The sequence below is a fragment of the Microtus oregoni genome, unplaced genomic scaffold, assembly GCF_018167655.1.
Source record: "Microtus oregoni isolate MIOR12 unplaced genomic scaffold, Mior012 000091F_ref0000469, whole genome shotgun sequence".
Classification (NCBI taxonomy): domain Eukaryota; kingdom Metazoa; phylum Chordata; class Mammalia; order Rodentia; family Cricetidae; genus Microtus; species Microtus oregoni.
This window is the reverse complement of record NW_024544600.1, coordinates 1,209,185-1,235,183: the sequence shown is the minus strand read 5'-3', so window position 1 is coordinate 1,235,183 and position 25,999 is coordinate 1,209,185. Positions and strand designations below refer to the sequence as shown.

Below are 25,999 nucleotides of genomic sequence, written 5' to 3'. Positions count from 1 at the left end.
CCACTTCAGTCCTCCCCCAAGGTCCCCATGCTCCCAATTTATTCAGGAGATTTTGTCTTTTTCTACTTTCTACTTCCCATGTAAATTAGATCTATGTAAGTCTCCCTTAGTGTCATTGTTGTCCAAGTTCTCTGGGATTGTGGTTTGTAGACTGGCTTTCTTTGCTTTATGTTTAAAAACCACCTATGAGTGAGTACATGTAATAATTGTTTTTCTGTGTCTGGGTCACCTCACTCAAAATAATGTTTTCTAGCTCCATCCATTTTCCTGCAAAATTCAAGCTGTTGTTATTTTTTTTTCAGATGTGTAGTACTCCATTGTGTAAGTGTACCACATTTTCCTTATCCATGCTTCAATTGAGGGGCATTTAGATTGTTTCCAGGTTCTGGCTATGACAAACAGAGCTGCTATGAACATAGTTGAGCACATGTCCTTGTGGCATGATTGAGCATCCTTTGGATATATACCCAAAAGTGGTATTACTGGGTGTTGAGGAAGGTTGTTTCCTAATTTTCTGAGAAATCGCCACACTGACATCCAAAGGGGCTGTACCAGCTTGCATTCCCACCAGCAATTCAGACGTGTTCCCTTTTCCCCACAACCTCTCCAGCATAAGTTGCCATCAGTGTTTTTGATCTTGGCATTCTTACAGGTGTAAGATGGAATCTCAGAGTTGTTTTGATTTGCATTTCTCTGATGACTAAGGATGCTGAACATTTTCTTAAGTGTCTTTCAGTCATTTTAGATTCCTCTGTTGAGAGTTCTCTGTTTCGGTCTGTACTCCATTTTTTTTTTTGTGGGATTATGTGATCTTTTGGTTTCCAATTTCTTTTTTTTCTTTCTTTCTTTCCTTCTTTCTTTCATATATAATATTCTGTCTGTGTTTATGCCTGCAGGCCAGAAGAGGGCACCAGACCTTATTACAGATGGTTGTGAGGCACCATGTGGTTGCTGGGAATTGAACTCAGGACCTTTGGAAGAGCAGGCAATGCTCTTAACCTCTGAGCCATCTCTCCATCCCTGGTGTCCAATTTCTTGAGTTCTTTGTATATTTTGGAGATAAGACCTCTGTCTGATGTGAGGTTAGTGAAGATCTTTTCCCATTCTGTAGGTTGTCATTTTGTCTTGTTGACTGTGTCCTTTGCTTTACAGAAGCTTTTCCCTTTCAGGAGGTCCCATTTATTAATTGTTTCTCTCAGTGTCTGTGCTGCTGGGGTTCTATTTAGGAAGTGGTTCCCTGTGCCAATGTGTTCAAGTATACTTCCTACTTTCTCTTCTATAAGATTCAGTGTGGCTGGCTTTATGTTGAGGTCTTTGATCCATTTGGACTTGAGTTTTGTGCATGGTGATAGAAATGGGTCTATTTTCATTTTTCTACATGTTGATATCCAGTTATGCCAGCACCACTTGTTAAATATGCTTTCTTTTTTCCATTTGATATTTTTTGCTTCTTTATTAAATATCAGGTGTTCTAAGATGTGTGGATTGATATCCGGGTCTTCTATTTGGTTCCATTGGTCCTCCTGTCTGTTCTTATGCCAATACCAGGCTGTTTTCAGTACTGTAGCTCTGTAGTAGAGTTTGAAGTCAGGGATTGTGATGCCTCCAAAAGTTCTTTTATTGTACAGGATTGTTTTGGTTATCCTGGGTTTTTTGCTTTTCCAAATGAAGTTGAGTACCATTGTTTCAAGGCCTTTGAAGAATTTTTCTGGGATTTTGATGGGCAGAGTATTTGCTTCTTGAACCGACTTGAAGAATCTAGTCTATTTAGGAAACTAGCACGAGAAAATGAATCGGATTGTGGGACACAAGAAACACTCTTCTGGTCATGACAGAAGGGAGAGTCACAATTCACACCACCAGAACTCCTCCCCACAAGACAGATCTGCAGAACAAGAAAGGTGTCCCCCCCCCCCCCCACCGCCAGAATAGAGATTACTCCGATTACAGCCAGTCAGACTGTGAGCATTCAAGAAGAGGGTGTTCTCACGAAGACAGCATGGAGCCACCAAGTGGGGACAAACACAGAGAAAGAGATGCAGGCCGGAAAAGGTCCCAGAGATCCCCATCTCCTGGAAGAAGGAGCCCAGGGCAAACACTAACTTGGAGTTCTACTCAGGAAGAACCTCCCACGAAGAAGAAGAAAGATGAGCAGGATCCGCTGCTCATCCGAACTGGGGGAGAGCATCTATTCTTCCTGCAAAACTGCAGGAGCAGATCCCAGATGAAAACAGCGTAGCCTATCAGAGGATGATCTGGGAGGCCCTGAAGGAATCAACCAATGGTCTCAGTAACAAGGTCAACACCTCCAACATTATTATCCCAGAGATCCTTTAAGGAAACAGTCAGAGGGAGAGGCCTGCCGGCCAGGTCTGTCATGCAAATGCGGAGCGCTTCTCCAGTCTTCACTCTTGTTTATGCAGCTTTGGTGGCGATAAGCAACTCAAAACTCCCACAGATTGGAGAATTGATCCTCAAGAGACTAAGTCTTAATTTCCGGAAAAGATATCAAAGGAACGACAAGCAACTTTGCCTGACTGCTTCAAATTTTGTGGCAGATCTTACCAACCAAAATGTGGCACATGAGGTTCTGTGCCCAGAGATGCTCACTTTGTTGCTGGAGAGACAGACACATGACAGTGTTGAGGAAGCTATCGGCTTCCTCAAGGAGTGTGGCCTCAAATTAACCCAGCTGTCACCAAGAGGAACCAGTGCTATCTTTGAACACCTGCGAGACATTCTACGTGAGTCTGAGATCGGCAAAAGAGTTCAGTATACGGCTGGGGGACGGTGGCGCACGCCTTTAATCCCAGCACTCGGGAGGCAGAGGCAGGCGGATCTCTGTGAGTTCGAGACCAGCCTGGTCTACAGAGCTAGTTCCAGGACAGGCTCCAAAGCTACAGAGAAACCCTGTCTCAAAAAACCAAAAAAAAAAAAAAAAAAAAAAAAAAAAGAGTTCAGTATACGATTGAAGTAATGATTGCTCTATAGAAGGACAGATTCAAGGAGCACCCTGTTATTCAGGAAGGACTTGATTTAGCGGAGGGGGATGATCAGTTCACCCATATGCTCCCCTTGGAGGATGACTACGATCCAGAAGATGTTCTTAACGTTTTCAAGATGGATGCTGATTTTATGGAGAATGAAGAGAAGTACGAAGCTTGAAAAGGAAATTCTCGATGAAGGAGACAGTGATTCAAACACAGACCAAGAAGCTGGAAGTAGTGAAGATGAGGAGGAGGAAGAAGAGGAAGGAGGACAAAAAAATAACTATTCATGACAAAACAGAAATCAACCTGGTCTCATTTCGTTGTATCTTGCTATTCAGTCAGGTTTAGCTTTTGAAGAATGTGCACACAAGTTGCTGAAGATGGAGTTTGCTGGGCGCTAAGCAGAAGAACTCTGCAACATGGTCCTTGATTGCTGTGCCCCACAAAGGACCTACGAAAATTTTTTTGGCTTGCTATCTGGGCTGTTTTGCACGCTAAAAAAAGAATATGTGGAATCATTTGCGAGTCTATTCAAAGAACGCTATGATAGCATCCATTGCTTAGAAACACACCGTTGAGGAGTGTCGCTGAGGTGTTTGCTCACCTTTTGTACACAGATTCACTTCCATGGAGTGTTGTTGAATGTTTCAAGCTTAGTGAAGAAACCACTCCATCATCTAGTAAAATTTTTGTCAAAATAGTTTTCCAGGAACTGTGTGGATACATGGGTCTTCCTCAGCTGGATGCGAGGTTAAAATATGAGACTCTACAGCCATTCTTTAAAGGTCTATTACCCCGACACAACCCACGGAATACCTGGTTTGCCATCAACTCCTTCACTTCCATAGGTCTCAGAGGTTTAATGCATGAACTGCGAGAGCATCTGAAGAATACACCAGCAGGAGGTCGGGGCCCACAAGGAAGATCCTACCAGGACGGTGATAACACCACTAAGTGGAAAAACACCACCCAAAGATTGGCTTTGGACCACCAACTGCTCCGAACAATCTCGAGGTGGCTAGATGAGATGATCCAGCCTCACAGGCTACTAAACCCTGGACTTTAGACAAGTCCTGGACTTCCCATTATGCAGAGAGCCTGGACAACCAATGATACAGCCACCTCTCCCAGGACTTGACAATGAACCCAAATTTTTCTTTTCTAAAAAATTGCTCCCAGACAGCAAGAAGTAAATTTAAGAACACAATGCCTGGGGCTGGAGAAGTAGCTGAGTGGTTAAGAGAGATATAAGGCTGCAGGATACAGGAGCTCAGATGCAGTCTGAAGTTTGGTAGAGACAGGATCGCCCTTTTGGCCTGAGGTGGAGGGAAGAACCAGTGGCTGGCTGCTCTGCTTTTCACATCCTTCAGTTCGTTTTATTTTTTTTTTTTTCGAGACAGCATTTCTCTATAGCTTTGAGGCCTGTGCCAGAACTAGCTCTGTAGACCAGGCTGGCCTCGAACTCACAGAGATCCTCCTGCCTCTGCCTCCCAAGTTCCAGATTTAAAGGTGTGTACCACCATTACCCAGCTGATCAGGTTTTACCCGATAGCTGATTCTAGGGTTTTTATTATTAAGACCAATTAGAATTCATGCTACAAAAAAAACTTCCCTTTCCTGTTTAGAAATAAAAGAGTTGGAATGAGAACCTCGTGGTGGTGGTGCACACCTTTCATCCTGGCACTCGGGAAGCAGAGGCAGGCAGATGTCTGTCAGTTTGAGGCCAGCCTGGTCTACAAAGGGAGTTTCAGTACCACCAGGACTGTTACACGGAGAAACCCCGTCTCAATAAACCAAAATAAATAAATAAATAAATAAAAGCGTTGGGGAGAGGTGATTGTGGAAAGATAAGACTAAGTGGTGTGGGGAAGAAAGGGTCAATTTAGTAGGCTGGCATAGTGATTCGAGCCTGTAAGTCCCAGCACTAGAGAGGTTAAGGTAGGAAGACTGGGATCAGAGGAGACAGAGAGATGGCTCAGTAGCCAAGACCACTGCTTGTTCTTCCAGAAGAGGAATCCCAGCAAACGTGGTCTTTAAACTAAACTAGTCTTTAAACTCCAGTTCCAGGGGATCCAATGCCTACTTCTGGTCTCAGAAGGTATCAGCAAGCTGTCTTTCCAGACCCAGTTTTAAAAAAAAAAAATCGAGGAGGAGGAAATAAAAGTGGAATGATTGTAGGGCTATTTGTGATTCCAAGGTCACAGAAGTCAGAGCCCAGGAGCTGCAAGTCTGGGAGCCCAAGAAAAGAGATCTTATTGAGGCCAAGAAACACATAAGGAATGAAGCGTGGAAATGTGGAAAAAATGGGGAGAGTCCTGAGACCCCACCACTCCTGATCACAACCCTCCCTTCCTTTACCTCATGGTGTCACTATTAGCTCAGACCAGCCTTAAACTCCCCGGCCCTGACCATTCAAGTGCTGGGATTGTAGTATGTTCTGTCACGCTTGGCTTGGAGCACCTACTTTTAAAGAAAAGAGTTCCAAAGAGATCAAGTCAGAAGACTGAAAACTCTGGCTGGGCCACTTGCTCTTCTATAACTCAACATCTGTCAACACTCCCATTACCAGGTGCTATTTCCAGAGTCCAGGGTTTAGCTAAGCTGAGGAAAAGGGAGGGGCAGAGACGTCTAGGCAAAGGGAGACCCAATAAACGCCTCTCCAGCCCATCTGCAGTTCCCGCTCTTAGCCACTCGGGGGCGCCCAAGCTCAACCAGAGCACCGGAGAGAGAAAGCAAACTGAAGTAGCCGTTAGAGGACAACTTAGGACGTCAGGGACGACCGCGAACGGAGAGTTGATGCAAGGGCCCTCTGCTCTGAAGCTGCAGACCCCTGGCGTAGCCGCTGGATAGCATCCGATCTCGTCTCCGCTAAAAGGCGCCCGTGGCACTGCAGGCTAACTCTCCACCTTTCACCCTCACCTTCCACGCTACGGTCACTTCTTCACTGACTAGTTTCCTTCCCCTCCCCCTCCTCCTGTGGGAACCATCCCACAGCCGGTCAGAAGGTTGAGGAATGCTCTGCCTTGGCCAGGTGCCAAGCTGTGGACTTCCTGGGTTTTGGGGTGGGGCTTGGCAAGGGGAAGCCCTTTGGACACAGAGCCACCAGTCTTGCACAGCCTGTCTCCCCTCCCCCCACCCCTCTCTCTGCTAAGTGAAAGACTCTGAAGTCACTCTTTGTGACCGCAGTCTAATTTCCTCCCCCCACCCCAATAGGATTTCCTAGCCTGGGTAAACACATCTACCAGTCTGGGGGCAGGCGGCCATCCTGAGCTCTATGGCTCACAATAGGTAGGGGAGGGAGGCAACCATTTCAGGACCTGCCTTCCGTGCCTGGAAGGAGGGGTTCAGTTGTCAGGGCCTCGGTCCCTAAGTTATTCATGCCAATTCATCTCTTCAGGTTCCTTCGCAGAACCTTGGGTCTGAAGCCTCTATAAAGTTAAAGCCAGGAGTAAGCCGGGTTCTGAGTACCCGACCTTGCCTCAGCCTCCATTTTCCCTGAAATACATCAGCTGAGAGCTGAACTCGCTCATCCAGATCAAGACCAAGGAAATCTTTGCAGCCCAGTGCAGCTTGACTGGGGTGCGTTTGGCAAGAATCTGAAGAGCCTGCAAAACCCACTTTCAGATCTCCTGGCTGGAGGCCAAGCCTGACAGGGACCCCTCTGTCCTACTGAAGGGGCTCGCTGCTTAAAAGTACTTTCGCGTTTGTGGGAGGAGAAGCCTCTGATACATCCACCAAGGTCCTGAGACGAAGAATGGGAATTCAGTCTGGTGGCGCCCCCTGCCTCAGGGATCCCTAGTGCCACTTTGGCAGCCAGTCCTCCTGCCGTCATCATCTGTAGACCTGTGCCAGATTCCCAAGTTCCTATCTGGAAACTTCAGCCCCCACACCCCAGGCCTAGGGGAGAGACAATGTAGGTCACTGCAGCTGAGCCTGCAGGGCCGTCTGCTCCTTGGGCCCAGAGCCTTTCAGGCCTAGAGGAAGTCTTGCAGGGAAGCAAAAGGAAGAGCACCATGAGATTCAGATAAAATATATATATTGCTCAGAAAAGAAAGCAGGGAGAATGAAGAAGGCAAGGGGTCAGAGCCAAGTCAGGGGTCAGAGCCGAGTCTGGAAGAGGAGCTTGAGCCTGCGCTGAGTTACCCGTGTGGGAGGGAAGGCATGCTCCCATCCTTGGCATCCCCCTTCTTCTTGCTTTCTTTGCCTACATAAGGAGGTTCTGGTTCTGGTGTGTAGCCTCCACTCTCCAGTCACACACCAGGCTCAGCTTTCATTCTCAGGAAGCTTTGTGATTTATCTTCGAGACCCTCTGGCCACAGTTTTTGTTTGGGTCTTGGCTTAGAAGGCCGGTGCTATCCCCACCCTTTCTTATTGACAAACCTTTCCTGCTCCTTATCTGCTAAACTCATTTTACCCAGGGAACGTCCAACCCTCTCGTCCTTTTCTTGACTCTTCCTACCCTGACCCTGGAGAGTTCTAGGCAATATGAGTTTGGGCAAATGTGTTCATTTCGTTTCACACAGAGGAATCAGGGTCTATGGTCAGACCTAGCTCAAGACAAAACAAGAGTGGAAGGTCGGAGGGACAGCTCGGCAGTTAGGAGCACTGGCTGCTATTCTAGAGGACCTGGGTTCGGTTCCCATCATCCACGATCATCTGTAACTCCAGTTTTAGGAGACCCAGTGCTCTCCTGACCTCTGCAGACACCAGCCATGCATGCAGTACACAGGCAAAACATTCATACACATAAAATAATAAAAATAAACAAGGGAGGAAAGCACACACCTTTAATCCCGGCACTTGGGAGGCAGAGGCAGGCGGATCCCTCAAATGCAACCTGGTCTACAATGGAGTGAGTTCCAGGACAGCCAGAGCCACACGGAGAAACCCTGTCTCAAAACAGATAAACACACACACACACACACACCGCAAAACCAAACAAAAGATAAATAAGGGGGAAAAATTCTACCTTTAGACTCAAAAACAGTAAAATAGAATCACAATCATGGTGGGCTTTTCTTTTTGTGGGAGGGGACATTTCTTTGTTTTTTTTGTTTGCTTTTGAGACAGGGTCCCACTGTGTAGAGTAGGCTGGCCTCAAATTCAAAGGATGCACCTGCCTTTGCCTCTGGGTGCAGGGATATCGAGGTGCGTTACTGCCAAAGCAGGTCCTGTGGTGTCTGCCACCTCATCTGAAGCCAGGCCTGCATCTTCAGCCCCCTAATCAGTTGCTTTAACAGGAATCTCAGAACAAGGGGGTGCGGGCAGGAAGGGGAGGGAAAATGGAGGATAGTCTTCCCTTTGCTTCATTCTTCCTCCGAGTACATTCTACTCCCCTTTGGAGAACAGTAACTCACTATCCCTCTCCTGGTGTGCCATTTGCCCTCATTACCAGAAGCCTGGTACACAGGAGGCACCCGATAAATGGGTTTTGCACAGAGTCAAACTAAATCGGACTAAGCTTTCTGACTGAACTCTGAGATATTGCCCCACATTGGAGAAAGGTAAAAATATCCCCAGATTATGGCTGTATGTCCTGGAGAGAACTCAGACCTAGAGCTGCGTTTCCCTCACACAACAAATCCCCTGGAAGGCGTCCTAAAGCAGATTCCCTAAGCAACACATCCTCAGCGTTTGAGAATCAGTGAGCCTCCGGTGGGCCTGAGAACCTGCATTTCCCACAGGGTTCCAGATAATGCTGATACTCTCCATCACTGCCCTGAGAATTGTCGCCTCAATGAATCCCAGCCCCTCACCACGAAGACCTGGTTGATTGCAATCTTATATAGGAGGAGGGGGCGTCATGAGCACCTCCCTTTTGCGCAGACCCCCCACCACACGAGGTAGGGCAGGCACGTCAATGTCTGTGCTCTTTTTATTTAGTCCGTATTGAAAGTCACTTCCCCAAAAACATGTTTTGCTCCAGCGAGGGAGCACCAGGAATTTCCTGTGGCTCTGCAGCCCAGTGCCTGCTGGGGTGGAGGCAGCGCTGAGCAATCCAGTCCTTCCCTTGGCTCGGGCCGGGCCACGTGCCCCACCCCCTCGCTTGCACATGTCTCCGCCGCCACCGCCGCAGCAGCCGGGCTGTTTATGAGCGGGTTGTTGTGGTAGAAATGGAGCAGGCTGCACATGCCCGGGCCATGTGACCCGGGCAGCCCGCGTGAGCTCCAAGACGGCACAAACACACTCGGGCCTGTCCTCCAGTGGCCGGGGAAGCAGGAGGGAAAGAAGGGGGAAAGAAGCAAAAGGCCACTGGGCCGCCCTGTTGTCTCCTGCCCTGTGATCTGCTTGTGTCCTTTCTGTCTCTCTCCGGAGTCACCGGGAGCGCAGTCAGCAATCAGCCAGGCAGCATGTTCACCTCCCAAACAGACCCTCAGCATTGACAGCCCCCACGGCCCAGAGTCCCCCCCCCCCCCAAATAACAAAGGGCCTCTCCAAGTCAAGTGCACAGCAGCTCTCACTCCAGCCTCCTTGTGATGTGGGGTTCTGGCTTCCAAGTTGAGACCTTCTTTTCCCGCAGCCTGGGCTCCCCACACCAGGTTTCCCTGTCCCCTCTTTCTAGGAAGGAGGTCCAATGGCACACATTCGTGTAGCTAGCGTCCACCATGATTATAACAAGCAGAATCAGGGATGTGAGTTGGGGACAGAAAGGTAAGAATATGGCTGCAGCCATCTGTGGGAGACGATGGATTGGAAAGGGAAGTCCCTCTGGTTGTCCGTGGTTAGGACTGGAGACCTAGAAAGGTTGTCACACTGACTGCTGTCCAGAGCAAGCGGCAGGGCAAAAGGCAGGCTTAGCTTTCATCCTCACTGAAGCGTCCCCTCCACCCGCCCACAGGAACTGTAACCCCAGAGCCCCTACTTCCAGACCGCGGCGGCTCCTGCCACAGCCCACTGGTGACCCTGTTTCTGCACCGCAGTGCCTCTCGCTGCGAGGTGAGGCTGTGCTGGAGTCAGGCGGACAGTAGGTTAGCAGGAACAAGCGAACGAAATGAGCACGACCCACATTTCCTCGCACACCAAAAACTTTGCAGATCCTGCATTGCAGAGCTGGCGCTTTTTATTTTTTTTATTATTATTTTTTTTAATCTCTCCTCTGGGCCCCTACACACGTCTGCATTTTTGCAACTAGCACAGATTTTTTTTTCCAAGGGTGCAAACTGCGCATCCTAATGAGCCAAAGCGCCTTCCTGCAGCATTGAAAATCTCATCAAATTGCCAGCGCCCCCCCCTCCCCGATTTAGAAGAGGGGGCAGGATCCTAAATTTGTGAAGTAGCATCTTCTCCCTCCTTCCTCTGCCTGCCTCCCTCCCCCACCATATTGCAGACCTTCCAACCAACAGCTGCAACCAGTGGAGAGGGGCGGGAGGAGGGACCAGAACGTGAGCCTTATTCCTTCTTTCCACACAGGCTGAGCTGGCGGGCGGGGGTTGTTTTTTTTTTTTCTTTTTCTGGGCAACCCACTGTACCTTCCCCTCCCTCCTCATCCCAGCCAGTGTTTATGTAAGCCTCCCAGAAGCTACACAGGGCCCCCAATGCCTGCCCAGGCCCCAGTTCCTCCGAAGTCCATCCTCACGAGGACTGTCATGAGCCTCTGGCTTCCCTAGACAGCTGCACGGATAGCTGCAAAAGCCCAAAGAATAGGAGATGCTGGATCAGGAGAGGGTTTGAGATGCCTCTTAGAATGGAGATAAGGCAGGCACAGAGGCACCCTGCTCTCTCTCTCTCTCTCTCTCTCTCTCACACACACACACACACACACAAGCACATACACACACACAAGCACACACACACACACATGCACACCCTCCCCCCCCCCACTTCTCTGCATCTCTGTCCTCAGAGGCTCAACTCAAGGACAGCCAGTACACAGGTCCAAGAGCATGGAAGATGGTCTCACCAGCAGGCCACAGCAATGGTATAGCAAAGAATGGACAGAAGACATCAACATGACATGCCAGATACTACTGTCCCCCTAGCTGGGAAGGTGGGCTCTTTACCAGATAAAGGGTCACCTGGGGCTTATCTTGCACTACTAAGGACAGTCTAGGCCACCGCCAGGATCCTGTGAAGTGACAAAGATCCTGAGCTCAGAGAACTCCCCTTTGAGTTCCCAAAGCCCTGAAGTATCCTTGATCCTGGATGGTGGCTTTAAAGGCGTGCAATTCTCAGGCAGATAAATGGGAAAGCCAGATTGTCTTTCCTTGGGCCATATCACAACTTCTGTCTGTCCTTGATGGCTTTCCAGACTTTCAGCAAACCCAGCTTTTCATTCATTCATTCATTGAGAAAGGGTCTCACTGGCTGACCTAGAACTCACTATGTAGACCAGGACGACCTGGAACTCACAGAACTCTGCCTACCTCTACCTTCCAAGCTAGGATCAAAGGTGTGAGCCACCATACCTGGGTCAACTCAGTTTTAATATATCCCCTCGGTGGAAGCTCCAAGGGGTTCTGGGGGTCCTGGCCTATCGCCCTTCCCCCACCCACCGCCAGCTGTGGATCCTATAATTACGGGACTTGAGCGGAGAGTAGAGCCCAGATGTCTGCCTGAGTCCTTCTCCTCTGGAGCAGCCCATGTGGAAGGTTTTTTTGCTTTGTTTGATTGTTTGTTGGCTGATAGCTTTGGTTTGGTTTTTGCATCCTATTCTGATCCATTCCTACCTTGTACGACCAGGTCATGGGAATGCAGGCTGGAGAAAGAGTTTAAGGGGAGAGAAAATGCTGGAGTTACAGGAGAGGTTCTGGGAAGCTGAGGTTCTTCTACGGGAGGGAACAGAAGTTTCTCTTCTTGATGCTTCACCTCCCTTCCCAGCACCACCATGGCTTGGGAAACAGGGCTTGGTATGCGGCTCAGATGCATCCCCTGTGTTACCATTCTCTCTGGGAGGGAACGTCTTGCTAGTTGAATTTCTTCTTCAGCCTGGCACTGAACTCCCGGCTCTGTCGTGATTGTTGATAGTGACATATAATTGCTATTCCAAGCTGGGGTAGGGAACTTTATGTTTCCAATAATCTCTATTAATTCTGTCTGTCATTCTTTGATAGTGTTCTGTAAACACAGCTTCAAGACAAATCTCCTAGTCTCCTCTGCAATCCTGGCCAGGTTAATAAACATCTTTTTTTCTTTTTTCTTTTTTAAGATTTATTTATTTATTAAGCATACAATGTACTGCTGGCAAGGAAGGCACCAGGTCTCATTACAGATGGTTGTGAGCTACCATGTGGTTGCTGGGAATGGAACTCGGGACCTCTGGAAGAGCAAATAGTGTCCTTACCCTCTGAGCCATCTCTCCAGCCCCATTAATAAACATCTTTAAGCCTCAGTTTTCTGATCTCCAAAATATAAAATGTGATCTACAGCTTGGTGGTGGTGGAGTTCCAGGACAGCAAGAGACACCCCATCTCTGGGGGATACAGGGTAGATCCTCAAAACAAAACAAAACAAAATCCAAATGTGATTTACAGCTCTGAATTGCTATGAAATCCAAAGGAAAAAAATGTTTATGAGGTCCTTAGCACAGTGCCCGCCATACAATTGGTACTTAATACAAAATCTGCTATCTGATTTCTGTTGAAAGAATTGTAGTGGGCTGGAGAGATGGCTCAGTGGTTGAGAGCATTGCCTGCTCTTCCAGAGGTCCTGAGTTCAATTCCCAGCAACCACATGGTGGCTCACAACCATCTGTAATGGGGTCTGGTGCTCTCTTCTGTCCTGCAGGCAGACACACAGACAGAATATTGTATACATAATAAATAAATAAATATTTAAAAAAAAAGAAAGAATTGTAGTAGGGAAAAGGTGGAGAAACACATCCATTGAACCCCGTCATCCCTGGCTCCTACCTTGCTTTTCTCTTCTCAAGTTTTCATAACAAATTAACTCAGACTTTGTTCCTCAGGTCTTGAGATCCTCCCCAAATGGTGGGATTTTGGATGGGTTAGGGAAAACTAGTTGCCCTTTTAGGGGCCAGGAAAATGATCCAGGAAGGTAAGGAATGAATCTCTTTTAGGTAAACGTCTGGTTCTCTGATTCAGGGGCATCCCCAGGTTTCTATCCCGGGTTTGCATCACCCTGGCCAACAGGTTTCTACCCTGGACAATGGTTCTCTGGTGAGAAAGGAGGGGGATGGGAAGGCACCTAACTGAAGCCTGACCTATTTTCAGTAGGGACCCACCCTCAGTCAGTCAGTCAGTCTGCCCAAGATTTAGGCCACTCAAGGTTTGCACAGGGTGTTGCCCTGTTACCCAGAACAGCCTACTCTCAAGGAGAATAGATCTCGGCTCAAACACCCACTCGTGGACTCACTGCACATGTTTAGATTCATACTCATAGTCCCGCCCCCCGCTAAAAAAACATGCCAAGGAGTTCTGACCAGAACTATCATGTATGTGCTAGGAACTGAACCCAGGTCCTCTGCAAGAGCAGCCAGTGTTCTTAACTGCTGAGTCATCTCTCCAGCCCCCATTTTTCTATTTCTGACGTCGTCCCCAGTTCAAAGAATCCTGGGAAAACAAAAGACATAGTTGAAAACACAAACACAGAGATGCCAACAAAGCCTCCAAAGCATGAGGTCACTCCTCGGACTCCCCGACTTCAAAGAAGCCAAGTGGAAGTGTGTACAATATGGATCCAGTGCTGTTCACTGAACCTGGCCTCCAGGGAGCCAAAATTGGCCCGCCCTGTATGTATTTGTGCGTGCGTCCGTGTGCTGTGTGTCAATGTGTGTAGTAAGCTAAAACGTCTGGCTGAGGGGAGGGTGAAGGATGTTATTGCTGTTTTTGGTTTTTGTTTTGGTAGGGTGATTGATTGATTGATTGATTGATACAGGTCTTCTACTATAATCAAGGATCAGTGGCCTGGAACTCTAAGTAGCCCAGGCTCACTTTGAACTCATAGTAATCCTCCTGCCTTAGCTTCTAGACTACTTGGATCATAGGTATGGTCAGTCACCATATTGGCTATAAGTAGATTGTACCAAACTATACCTGTTGTCTTTTTTTTTTTTAAAGCTTAATTTTTATTTTATGTGTATGGGCATTTTGCCTGCATGTATGTGTGTGCCTGGTACTCGTGAAGGCCAGACGAGTGTGCCAGATTCTCTGTTGCTGGAATTACAGGTGTTGTGAGCTGCCATGTTGGGTGCTGGGAATTGGACCCTTATCCTTTGTAAGAGCAGCACTGATTCCTAGCTCCTAAATTATCTCTCTAGCCCCTACACCTGTTGTCTTACACCAAGGTTTAGGTCAAAGAGAGGCCATCCATCTACTCTAGTTCCCCCTAGGTGAGAGAACACATCCCTTTGGTTGCTTTGGTTCCTTGGTTCCTCTGCCCTTCTTCCAGAAGCCCCTGATATAGGAGCACAATTTACACATCAGAATTTTTTAGAACCAAGAAAAAGCCCTACTTTTCACTTTATTCCCTTAGATTCAACAAAAGAGCCAGAGAGTGGGAAGTGGGCGCATATCCTTATACCCACTGCAAGGACATTCAGTTACTTCTTTGACTTGGGTGTATTAGTAACATCTGCAAACCCAGCCCGTGGGTGGCAGGAGTAGGAAGATTAAAACTGCAAGACCATCCTATAGAACTAGACCCCGTCTAAAAAAAAAAAAAAAAAAGGCAGAGCCCTGTGTGAGGTGCAGAGGAAACAGGGGTCAGAGTTAAGCCCCTCCTTCCTTTCCTCCCAGCCTCTGCCTTCATATCTCACACAGACAGCAAAACAACCTTGCTTCTTGCTGACTGCATTTCAGCTCTGGTTCCCTCTGACTTCCCACTGGCTGCAAACTCCAGAGGAGAGTCTTGACCTCTGGCCCTTCCTTCTTCTGGAAACATGCTTAGCTAGAGGATGTGGGCCGGACCACCACGGCTATAAACAAAGCAGAGGGCCTTGGGGGCCCCCAGAGCAGCTAAGGGGAACGCACTGTGTAGGAGGGAATGCGATTTTGGATTTTGAGCAGCTCTGACAGATACCTAGGTGGGGTCCCCTGGCACTGACCCAGTCATGAAGGCACAAAGACTAGGCAGCCGGGGACAGACCAGCTCACCTCCCAACTCTCCTTCCATACACAGCGGGAGGAGAAAGGGAGTAAAGGCTGAGTTCAAAAAACCAAGTTTTCCTGGAAAGCCTCTTTCCTTGTTTGTCCTAGCTCCTCCCAGTTCCTCCCGTGGTGCTCTGCAGCAGCCTCCTAGCTCTGGGCCCAAGGGGCAGGGCGGGCCAGAGAAAAGCCTGCTTCCCGTCTGTCCCACTCTTAGGTGTGTGGGCGGGGACAGAGTTGAAGCCTGCTGCCCAGTCAACATCATTGCCCTTAACTCCCGGCTTACTTTTTCCTTGCTGCCCTCACTCCAGCTTTGAGGTGGTGGTGGTAGTGGTGGTGGGGTGACTCATATTGTTTAAGTCTCAAACCCCTAGACTCAAGTGGTCCTCCTAGTTCTGTTTCCCAAGCAGCCCAGGACAAACCGCGGTGCCTGCGTATGTGGTTTTCTCTGCTTCCTAGGTGGCTGCCCTGCTTCCCAGGATTCCATTCTTTCTCTGGGGCTGCCTAAAAGCAAGTGAAGAAAGGCTTCGGCTAAAAAAGAAAGCCGTCCCCAGAAGCACTGCGATTAAGGAGGACTGGGAGAGAGAAGCAGGTGGCTCAGCGCACTTGGCTGCTTGCGGGTGTTTCCATCTCTGTACAGCCCAAACCCTAGAACATACCTCTTCTGCAGACCCGAGTTTTATTCCTGACACAATTGCTGCTCTCAAAGAGAGATGCTAGTTGCTCCTAAGTCCGTTCAGTGTCTCATCTGCTCACCTAGCCATGATCTCTGTGGTATTCATAAGAAACAAGCAGTGGCCGGGCGGTGGTGGCGCACGCCTTTAATCCCAGCACTCGGGAGGCAGAGACAGGCGGATCTCTGTGAGTTCGAGACCAGCCTGGTCTACAAAGGGAGTTCCAGGACAGGCTCCAAAGCTACAGAGAAACCCTGTCTCGAAAAACCAAAAAAAAAAAAAAAAAAAAAAAAAAAAGAAACAAGCAGTGGTCGGGTGGTGGCACACGCCTTTAATCCCAGCACTCCAGAGGCAGAGACAGGTGGATCTCTGTGAGTGCGAGGCCAGCCTGGTCTACAGAGCTAGTTCCAGGACAGCTAGGGCTGTTACACAGAGAAACTCAGGTCTCAGAAAACCAAACAAAAACAAACAGTGGATGCTCGACCTTAGGTCAGTCGCTTCTTTTCTTCTTCAGTAAGGGGAAGGAAGAATTTTTTTCCCTTCCTAAATAGGATCCTGCCATGTAGCGCTGACCAGCCTCAAATTCACGGCAGTCCTCCTGCCTCAGTCTCTCAAGTATGGTGATGACAGGCATGAGCCACCACACCCTGCCAATGGGGGGTGGGGGGGAATGAGCCGCTTATCCTGTCTGGTAACAGGGAACTCCTGCTCCCAAGAAGCACTGCAGGGAGCAGACCCTTCCATGTTAAAGCGCTTTCACTATGAAGTTTCCCTCTGTTGTCCTTTGTGTTTCCCAGATAAAGGGAAATGACTCACCCCAGAGTCAGTTGAGTGGGCAGTGTGGTGTCATATAAGCAAACAGGGAGTCCCTAGGGATAGCCCAACTCTGTCATTCCTTTCTCGCGGGTGTTCTTCCTTGGACGGGGAGGGGGGGTGTAAGGGAAAGGGGAACACATTGTCTATCCCGCCTTGTCACCATAGCAAAAAGCAGCTTAAATTCTTGACTCCAGGGAAATCTTCTCCAGCTTGTTTACCGTGTCTCGTCACCCCATCCCCCCAAACCTGTCACCAGTAACCTCAGGGCGAGGCCAATTCTGCAATCACGTGAAGTTCTCACGTTTGCTTAGGTTTGCAAAAAGGGCCTTTTAGCTTTGATCTCCCATGGAGCAGTAAGCCTTGCCAGGCCCTCCCCAGGAATTCACATGCCCTTGCCATACAAGGCTTTCCAAACACGCCACCCTGACTCTTCAGAAAACTCCACCCCAGTCCACTTTCAGCTCCTCCCCGCTGCCAGCCAGCACTTTTGCTTAGCAGAAAAGGGGGACTATACGCACTCCGCCTACTTTATCAGTGGACTACAAATCCCGACAATCTTGGCGGTGCGCAGACGCATAGAGCTCAACGTGCCGGCTGCTGGAAAAGTGTGTCACTGGGGCACGAGGCGCTCCCTGGAATCACATGGTACCTGCTCCAGTGCCGCGTGCGGCCCGGGAACCCTGGGCTGCTGGCGCCTGCGCAGAGCCCTCTGTCCCAGGGAAAGGCTCGGGCAAAAGGCGGTTGAGATTGGCAGAGTGAAATATTACTGCTGAGGGAACGTAGCAGGGCACACGTCTCTCTTTGCGTCTGGGTGCCTCGTTTCTCCATCACCTACTTACTTCCTGGTTGCAGCTTCTCTCCCTTTGGGACTTTTGCACCCGGAGCTCCAGATTCGCTACCCTGCAGCGTTGCGGAGCCTTCAGGAGTGGCATCCGGTGCACTGCAGAGACGCGACCCTTCTTGCTACCTTATAGCCAGATCTGCTGCAGACTGATTGCTCACACACATTCTCTCTGCTCTTCCCATGCAAATCAGACCTCGGTTGCCTCAGCGTCCTACCCTTCTGCAGGGCTGCAGTCCGGCCACCCCCAAACCTTACTGCTCGGTGCCTGGAATCCTGATTTCGAGCCGCGGGGTCCACTTGCCTCCCTCAGCCATTGCCCAGGGGGCGAGGGAAACTACCGTAACCTCCAGTTTGTGTCAAGGTCCAGTTTGAATGACCGCTCTCAGCCGGTGAAGACATGACGACTCTGGACTCCAACAACAACACAGGTACTGAGATTCTTATCCTCATCCTTGCTCTGTCACTGTCTCCATTTCCATCCACGGCTTATGAGAGGAACTTTGTAAGGGACTGGGGATTCCCTCTGACCGGCGTTTGCTACTGTGCTGAGAGCCACTAAGTAGGGTTCCCAGAGCGGATTACTCTGGCTGGGAATGCCCCTAAAGCAAATCCTCACCGCTACCCCTCTGAATTCCCCTGAGCCCGAGGAACTTGAATATTGGGCAGATGAGATGGAGGGTGGATACTAGTGGCGAGTGGAAGAGTTTAGGGAGACCGAGCACTTTGAAGCAGTGTCTGGAAACGTCCCCATCTGTCCACCCCTTTGAGCTGTATGTAGTATGCCTGTCGCTTTTCTCTTTCCTCCAGTTCTAGACTACTTCCAGGGAGTCTGGGAAGCTGTGGGACTAGAGGGTCTGAAGGAATGGGTCAGTCTTGCAGGGGAATCCTCAGTGGCAGTAGGGAACTCCACTTAAGGAGTCGGGTGCTTGGGGCTCATCTCCAGGCAGGGCACCCACAGCGCCTGAGTCCGGGGAGGGCTCACATGGCTGCAGAGCCCGACCCACGTGCTGCATTTGTTTTCATTCAGTAGAGCCGTGGCCACCATCCCATTGGTCATTGCTTCCCGGCCTCGTTACATAATGAGCTCCGCCCCTCAAGTTGCCTGAGCGACGCGTGTTCCCTTCCCTCCTCCTTTCAGTTGTCCCGGCCCAGCTTGGTTTTAGGGCCCAGCCTTCGACCCAGGACGCCGCCGGAGGGGCGGGGCGAGGGCGGGTTTCTGCTTGCGCTACAGAAGGGAAGAGGAGAAGGCGGTGCTTCGAGTTCCGGGGTTCCTCGTTGGGGAGCCACGTGCAACGGGCACACGTGGAGCGGGGACGTGAGGCCAGCTGAGGGCCAGGCTCCCGCCCCGCCCTTCTCCACCTAGATCTGGGTGAAGCTGGGCTGACTCACTGCCCCCGCCTGCCTTCTTTTCCTCTCCGACTGCCTGACCCTTTTTACCCTCCATGACCGAGACTTGAGTAAGATGGGGCCACCTCTGTGACTTGTTCTGGCCTCAAGTTTGTGCTTCCCAGCGAGACCTCACACTAGATCATCCTTACTCCCCTCTATTCCGATCGCACCAACATCATCTAAAAACACTAAACTGCTCCTAGACCCAGTTTTTCCATGTTCGTTCCCAAAGTCATACTGTTCCTCAAGTATCTCTTTGCCTGCCACGAATGTCTTCTCGGCCAAAACGTGAACATCTTAGAATCAAAGCAGAAACCGTACTTCTTTTCATCGTGCTGTTTTTTTTCCCTGCGGAAAGGAAAACACTACAAGAGGAAGCGTTGGTTTCCTCTAGGTTGGAAAGCAGACTGGGAGTGATGCGCATCTAGATTAAGAACTAGGGTCTTTTGAGCAGTGCCCCTCCGTTCAAAGTTGGAAGACTTTTTGAGTGACTTTCTCATGCCCTCTTTCAGAATAGATAAACTAGGTCAAGTTCATCTAGGTCCACATAAACATCCCATCCCCCAGCCCAGCGTGAAACCGTACCCGCTTAGCCACTCTGCAACTATTTTACGGGCAGCTGGGTTCACCCTGGACCAACCTTGAGCTATTTTAAGGCTGCCCTGCCTAGTTTAGTGTGTGTCAGTGGGTGAGCAAGACATGTGCTTCTGTAGACACGGTGGCATGGCATGTGTCAGCACACACACGTGTCTGGGAATCCTCCCTTTTCCCACTCCACCCATGGCAGGCCAAGCAAAGTGCTCGGCAGAGGTGTGGCGGGCAAGTCATCCTCCTCTTCGGCAAATACCACAGGGGCAGAACCACGTCATTGGCGATATAACCAGAGGGACAGAGTCCCCGAGTGACTGTAGAGCCAAAGTCATCATCTGGCTGAGCCCCGAAAGGGGGAATGCCTAAATCCCCAGGCTGGACCTTCCTTCCATCTCCTGCAGCTCTTATCTCTAGGTCTTTCTTGGACTCAGAGTCATTGTGACTCATCCCCTGGAGGCCAGGGGAGCCAGGCTGAACCGAGTCCTTCCCTGCGGTTCTCTGTGAGACTGTGTCTTTGGGCTTAAAGGGATAAATGACTGCCTTCCCTTTGTATGACCTCTGTTCTCTTAACTCTTGGCTAGCTACCCCTCACAGTCCCTCACTGGATAGGTCTTGGTGTAGAATTGGCAGCTGGTTTATTTGTGAACGGCTGTCAGCTGCTCTTCCCATCCCCAAAGCTGCCCCTTATAACTGAGTTACTAGCTGCAGTTGCTCTTCCCCCGGGAAAATATCTAGGGCAGGGGTTCCCATGTCTGAGGTGCCCAGTAGGGTTATGCCTCACACCCTAAGCAGAAGTTGAATGTGTTGTGTAAACAAATGGCCCTGGGTGTTCCTTGTGATGAGGTTGGCCATCATATGTAGTATATGATGGAGAGTTTCTTAGAGTTTTATGTTGACCGTGTCATGGCTAGTGTGTGTGAGAGAATTGCTTATTACTTAAAGGTTAGGTGTTCCACACGCATATTTCCTAAGAGGAGCAGTATTTTGGTGATCAGGTGGTGCCTTGAACCCCAGACACGATGGCTGATACCCTCCTCTTGGATTCTCGTCCTAGGCGGTGTCATCACCTACATTGGCTCCAGCGGCTCCTCTCCCAGCCGGACCAGCCCGGAGTCCCTCTATAGTGACAGCTCCAATGGCAGCTTCCAGTCCCTGACTCAAGGTTGTCCCACATACTTCCCACCGTCACCCACTGGCTCCCTCACCCAGGACCCCACCCGCTCTTTTGGAAGTGTACCACCCAGCCTCAGTGATGATAGCCCTCCTTCTTCAGCCTCCTCCTCCTCCTTCTATAATGGGAGCCCCCCAGGAAGTCTACAAGTGGCCATGGAAGACAGCAACCGAGTGTCTCCCAGCAAGGGCACCAGCAACATTACCAGTGAGTGAACACCCAGCTGATTTAAGGGAAAGGCAGTGACCGAGGATTCAGTTGATAGTTGGTTTCCATCTGCCAGTTACCCTCAGAGTCTACATCCTGACCTTTGGGATGCTGTTAGAGTTGTCCGAGCTTCTGTCCAGTCCAGTCTGGTCTGGTCTGGTCACCTGAGTGCTCCTAGACTTGGGAGCCCCTCCTTTGCAGCCTGGAAAGCCTCCACATCCCAGGCCCCTGAAGCCTCTCTGCTTACGCTCTGCCTGTCTCTTCCCACAGAGCTGAACGGCATGGTGCTGCTGTGTAAAGTGTGTGGGGACGTGGCCTCCGGCTTCCACTATGGCGTGCATGCCTGTGAGGGCTGCAAGGTGAGGCAGGTTGGGCTAGAGGACCCCCGGCAGGTGCTGCCCTCCCGCTGTGAGGCAAGGCTCAGTTTAGATGAAGATGCTCACTAGTCGCCCCTGCTTCCCAGGGCTTCTTCCGCCGGAGCATCCAACAGAATATCCAGTACAAACGGTGTCTGAAAAACGAGAACTGCTCCATTGTCCGCATCAATCGCAACCGCTGCCAGCAGTGTCGCTTCAAGAAGTGTCTCTCCGTTGGCATGTCTAGAGATGGTAAGGCAGCATGCCCATGTCTCCTCCTGGCCCCATTTCCTTCCACCCAGTTCATGTCATTTGCATGGAGGCTGCACATGTGTTAACATCTTGGGCAGACACGCTCGTCCCCCATTCATCTCCCCTCCCCCACACTGCCCCGTCATCTACTATCCTACCCTTTGAGTGGCCTTGCTGGTCTCAGTTCTGAAGTGGAACCCCAGCATTCAGGGTCTTGCCCTTTCAGGAGGAAGGAAGGAAGGGAGGGAGGCATGTGAGTCTGTGAGAACTTCCTGGCACTACTCTCATCCTGTTGCAGCTGTACGTTTCGGGCGCATCCCCAAGAGGGAGAAGCAACGGATGCTCGCTGAGATGCAGAGCGCCATGAACTTGGCCAACAACCAACTGAGCAGCCTGTGCCCTCTGGAGACCTCACCTACCCCACACCCCACCTCAGGCTCCGTAGGCCCCTCACCACCTCCTGCGCCAGCCCCGACACCTTTGGTGGGCTTCTCTCAGTTCCCACAACAGCTGACACCACCCAGATCCCCCAGCCCTGAGCCCACCGTAGAGGATGTGATATCCCAGGTGGCTCGGGCCCATCGAGAAATCTTCACCTACGCCCATGACAAGTTAGGCACCTCACCTGGCAATCTCAATGCCAATCACGCATCAAGTAGCCCTGCAGCTACTACCCCACACCGCTGGGAGAGTCAGGGGTGCCCGCCTACCCCTAACGACAACAACATTTTGGCGGCTCAGCGTCATAACGAAGCGCTGAACGGTCTGTGCCAGAGCCCCTCCTCCTACCCTCCTACCTGGCCCTCCGGCTCTGCCCACCATAGTTGCCACCAGCCCAACAGCAACGGGCATCGTCTTTGCCCCACCCACGTATACTCGGCCTCAGAAGGCGAGGCACCTGCCAACAGTCTACGGCAAGGCAACACCAAGAATGTTCTGCTGGTGAGGGCACGGAGCCAGTGTGGAGAGAGGGAGGGGGCCTGGAAGGTTGGACCCAGCATAAGGCAGCTAGCGTTCCCGGAGCCTGACAGTGGGGATACCCTCTGCCCAGGAAATGCTATTCTACCCTGAAGCCTGGGTTCTGCCTGGGAACCTTTAACCACCAGTTGGCAACTGAATGCTATCTTAGGTGAGAGACCCATCCTCAGGGGCCATAGCCCTTAGCCCAGGCAGAACCTGGAAAGCAGTCGGGCTGGGGGAGCCCAGGTGAGCCCGTCTGGCTGATATGCCTCTCCTTACTCCGTCTTCCCCCTAGGCATGTCCCATGAACATGTATCCCCACGGACGCAGTGGCCGGACCGTGCAAGAGATTTGGGAAGACTTCTCAATGAGCTTCACGCCTGCTGTGCGGGAGGTGGTAGAGTTTGCCAAGCACATTCCCGGCTTCCGTGACCTTTCCCAGCATGACCAGGTGACCCTACTGAAGGCTGGCACCTTTGAGGTGAGCGGAAGTTGCTGTTCCCTGTTCTTGACTATGGGAAGGACCCAGTTAGAATAGCTTGGTGACTAGGGTGTAAAGGGGTTCACAGAGACTTTGGAACTTTGTTTTCTCTCTGATGGAGGAGGTGGAACTAACTCCTACTACCACAACCGGCAATGTGGAACTTTGGTGTCTACTCAAAACTCACGGCATCCGAGTAACCCCTGGGACACATTGTTCCTCACTTCTCAACAGTAGATGGATGGTCTTAGGTTAAATGTACATTCCAGAACTGGTGGGCACTTCCACCTGGGTTTCCCCACCCCCCACCATTGACCATTCATAGGCCTCCCCATTACTGGCAATCTAAGGCAACACACTTGACGTTTTGGGGGCAAACCGTAGCGGTCATTTGGCAAATGCTCCTCCCACCTCACTTTAGGTGTTGATGGTGCGTTTTGCATCATTGTTCAACGTGAAGGACCAGACAGTGATGTTCCTGAGCCGCACAACCTACAGTCTGCAGGAGCTCGGTGCCATGGGCATGGGCGACCTGCTCAATGCCATGTTTGACTTCAGTGAGAAGCTCAACTCCCTGGCGCTTACCGAGGAGGAGCTGGGCCTTTTCACCGCTGTGGTGCTTGTCTCTGCAGGTAGGCCAAGCTCTCGCCTGACCCCGGAGGAGGCACACACGCAGTTCAATTTAACATACCTTTTATGGAGTACCTACTCTATGCCAGGCCCTGCACTGGGCACTGGGGTACAGACATGATTCAGACACAGTCTAGCTTGGGAAACAGACTCATGCCCGACTAATTATAAAACAGTGAGATAAGTGTCACAGTAGAAGCATGAACCAAGGAAGCACAGACAACTATTTCTGCCTGGGAGAGCTGGGGAAGGAGGTGACACTTGAGAAGGGCCTCAAAGGGACAAGATATTGCAAGGCAGAGGGGGGAAGGGCATCCCAGGCAGGGGGAACTACAGAGCAAATAGCAAGGGAGCTTGGCCATGTGTGGCTTGCTCAGGGTAGGAGGGTGGTCTTGAGGGGTTGGAGCTGGCCAGCCTGTGGCCTTGCTCCCAGCATTTGGGCATGCCCTGCTCTGGGGCAGAGGCCTGGGAGGAGGAGTAAGTAGCGCCCTCCTTTTCCTCCCCCATCACCCTCCGAGGGGCCTTAGGGAGAGGCTGCCTTGCCTGCCAGGTCCTCGCAGACCTCCGGGTCCTCGTCAGAGGAGGAGGAGGAGCTCAGGGAGCCTGCCTCACTGCTGTCGTCTTCCCCACAGACCGCTCGGGAATGGAGAATTCCGCTTCGGTGGAGCAGCTCCAGGAGACGCTGCTGCGGGCTCTTCGGGCTCTGGTGCTGAAGAACCGGCCCTCGGAGACTTCCCGCTTCACCAAGCTGCTGCTCAAGCTGCCGGACCTGCGGACCCTGAACAACATGCATTCCGAGAAGCTGCTGTCCTTCCGGGTGGACGCCCAGTGACCCGCCCGGCCGGCCTTCTGCCGCTGCCCCCTTGTACAGAATCGAACTCTGCACTTCTCTCTCCTTTACGAGACGAAAAGGAAAAGCAAACCAGAATCTTATTTATATTGTTATAAAATATTCCAAGATGAGCCTCTGGCCCCCTGAGCCTTCTTGTAAATAACCCTTCCCCCACCCCCACACCATGCTTCCCATCCTCCCCTATTTAAACCACTCTTGCTCCCCCACCCTCCTCTGGCCCCCTGATCTGTTCTGTTCCTGTCTCAAATCCAATAGTTCACAGCTGAGTTGGCTTCTGTGATGTGTGCTCGTTTGGGGGGGTGGGAGTGGAGGGGACTACTGCCAAGGCTGGGGGGGGCACCTCTCCATCTGGTCAGCTTGTGGGGTGGGTACTCTGCCAGCAGATGGGAGAATATGGGGAAACAGCACGCAGGTCTAAGGGGGTGCCCAAGGGGGTTATTTTCATCATATATTTATTACATAAATATATAGTAAAATAGACGAGCAACAATTACCATAAAAATATCTTTCTTTAAAATCCTGACCCAAAACACAATGGGGTGAAAAATCGCACATAACAGACATACTGATTGTCAACTGTGGGGCAGGAGTAGGAGCCCCTCAAGTCACCCCTACCGGTCCCACCCCTCTCTGGGGAAGGGACCTATCTCCTTCCCTGTTTTCTAGGCATAAACCCCCTCCCCCCACCCCAGCACCAGCTTCTCATACATTCAGTAGCGCCTCTGGGTAGTGTCCCTCTCCACCCAGGAGTTCCTAGGGCAGGAAGTACGTTCCCCCTAGTGGACGGTGTCTGTCACACGCCCTGCCCCGCCCTCTCCCAGCCCTGTAGACCCACCACCCAGGGAAGGGGTAGGGGCTCCTCCTCCCCCACCCTCCCCAAGTCTGAGCAGGGAGGAGGCTGGATGAGGTATGTGTGTTCTAAGTGATGGGAGGGGGGATACTGAGATGGAGAGGCAGTGGTAGGGGCAGGGTAGTGGTCATGGCTCTGGCACCCCCTTGTCCTGGCCTGGCCCCCCCAACCTTCTCCCAGCAACCCATCCTCCCATCAATACTGCACCTGCTGCCTCACCCGGCCTGCCCTAGTGCCCCGGGCCAACACTGGGGGAAGGCATGCTAAGCACCCATGCCAAGGCCAACCCCCCATTAGCACCAATGGCCCCCAGGAGAGGGCCCTGTCGCCCACTTCCACAGCAGGGACTGGGACAGCTGCCTCTCTAGAACAGGTGCGTGGCACTCCTGAGTCTCTCTGGCTCCTCCCCACAACGTAGTCACTCATACATTCACACACAGGAACACACACACACACTCCACATCACTGAGGGGAAGTGGAAGGGCCGAGGGGAAGGGGCTCACAGCTCATATGATTTGGGGAAGGGGAGGGATTCCCAAGTGCCTGTAAGAGGCCATGCCCATGGCTGAGAATGGGAATGGAAAGGGAGGAGTGGAGCCAGGGGAAGGGAGACAGCAGGCAGGTCAGGAACTCCACTGGGCCCCCAGGTATGGGGGGGGGGGGGGTATGAGAGGGTTTACCCATGGGACTGGAGGAATATGGAAATCAGTACCCCAGGAGAGAGAAAGAGGATAGAGATAAAGATAGCACAGGTGGCCCAGGGGCCCCAAGGGGTGGGGCAGGCACATGCACAGGTGACAGGAGGTGCTCCTCCAGGCCCTCTGCCCAGTTGGAACACCTGAACAGTGGCAGAGGACACTGCCCTGGGGACAGAAAAGCATTGCCTTCCTCTGT

General features: G+C 51.1%; 1 protein-coding gene and 1 pseudogene across 1 annotated transcript; both read left to right on the top strand.

Moving 5' to 3' along the window:
* The first annotated feature begins 1,788 nt into the window (after positions 1-1,788).
* Positions 1,789-17,266, top strand: LOC121442332 (annotated as a pseudogene).
* Nr1d1 (nuclear receptor subfamily 1 group D member 1) lies at positions 17,216-24,365 on the top strand. The gene is made up of 8 exons (XM_041643804.1): positions 17,216-17,793; positions 20,400-20,723; positions 20,994-21,082; positions 21,187-21,331; positions 21,630-22,273; positions 22,587-22,772; positions 23,194-23,404; positions 24,035-24,365. Exons 1-8 carry the CDS (start codon positions 17,763-17,765, stop codon positions 24,232-24,234), a joined length of 1,830 nt encoding a protein of 609 aa, XP_041499738.1. The 5' UTR covers positions 17,216-17,762; the 3' UTR covers positions 24,235-24,365.
* The last annotated feature ends 1,634 nt before the right edge of the window (positions 24,366-25,999 follow it).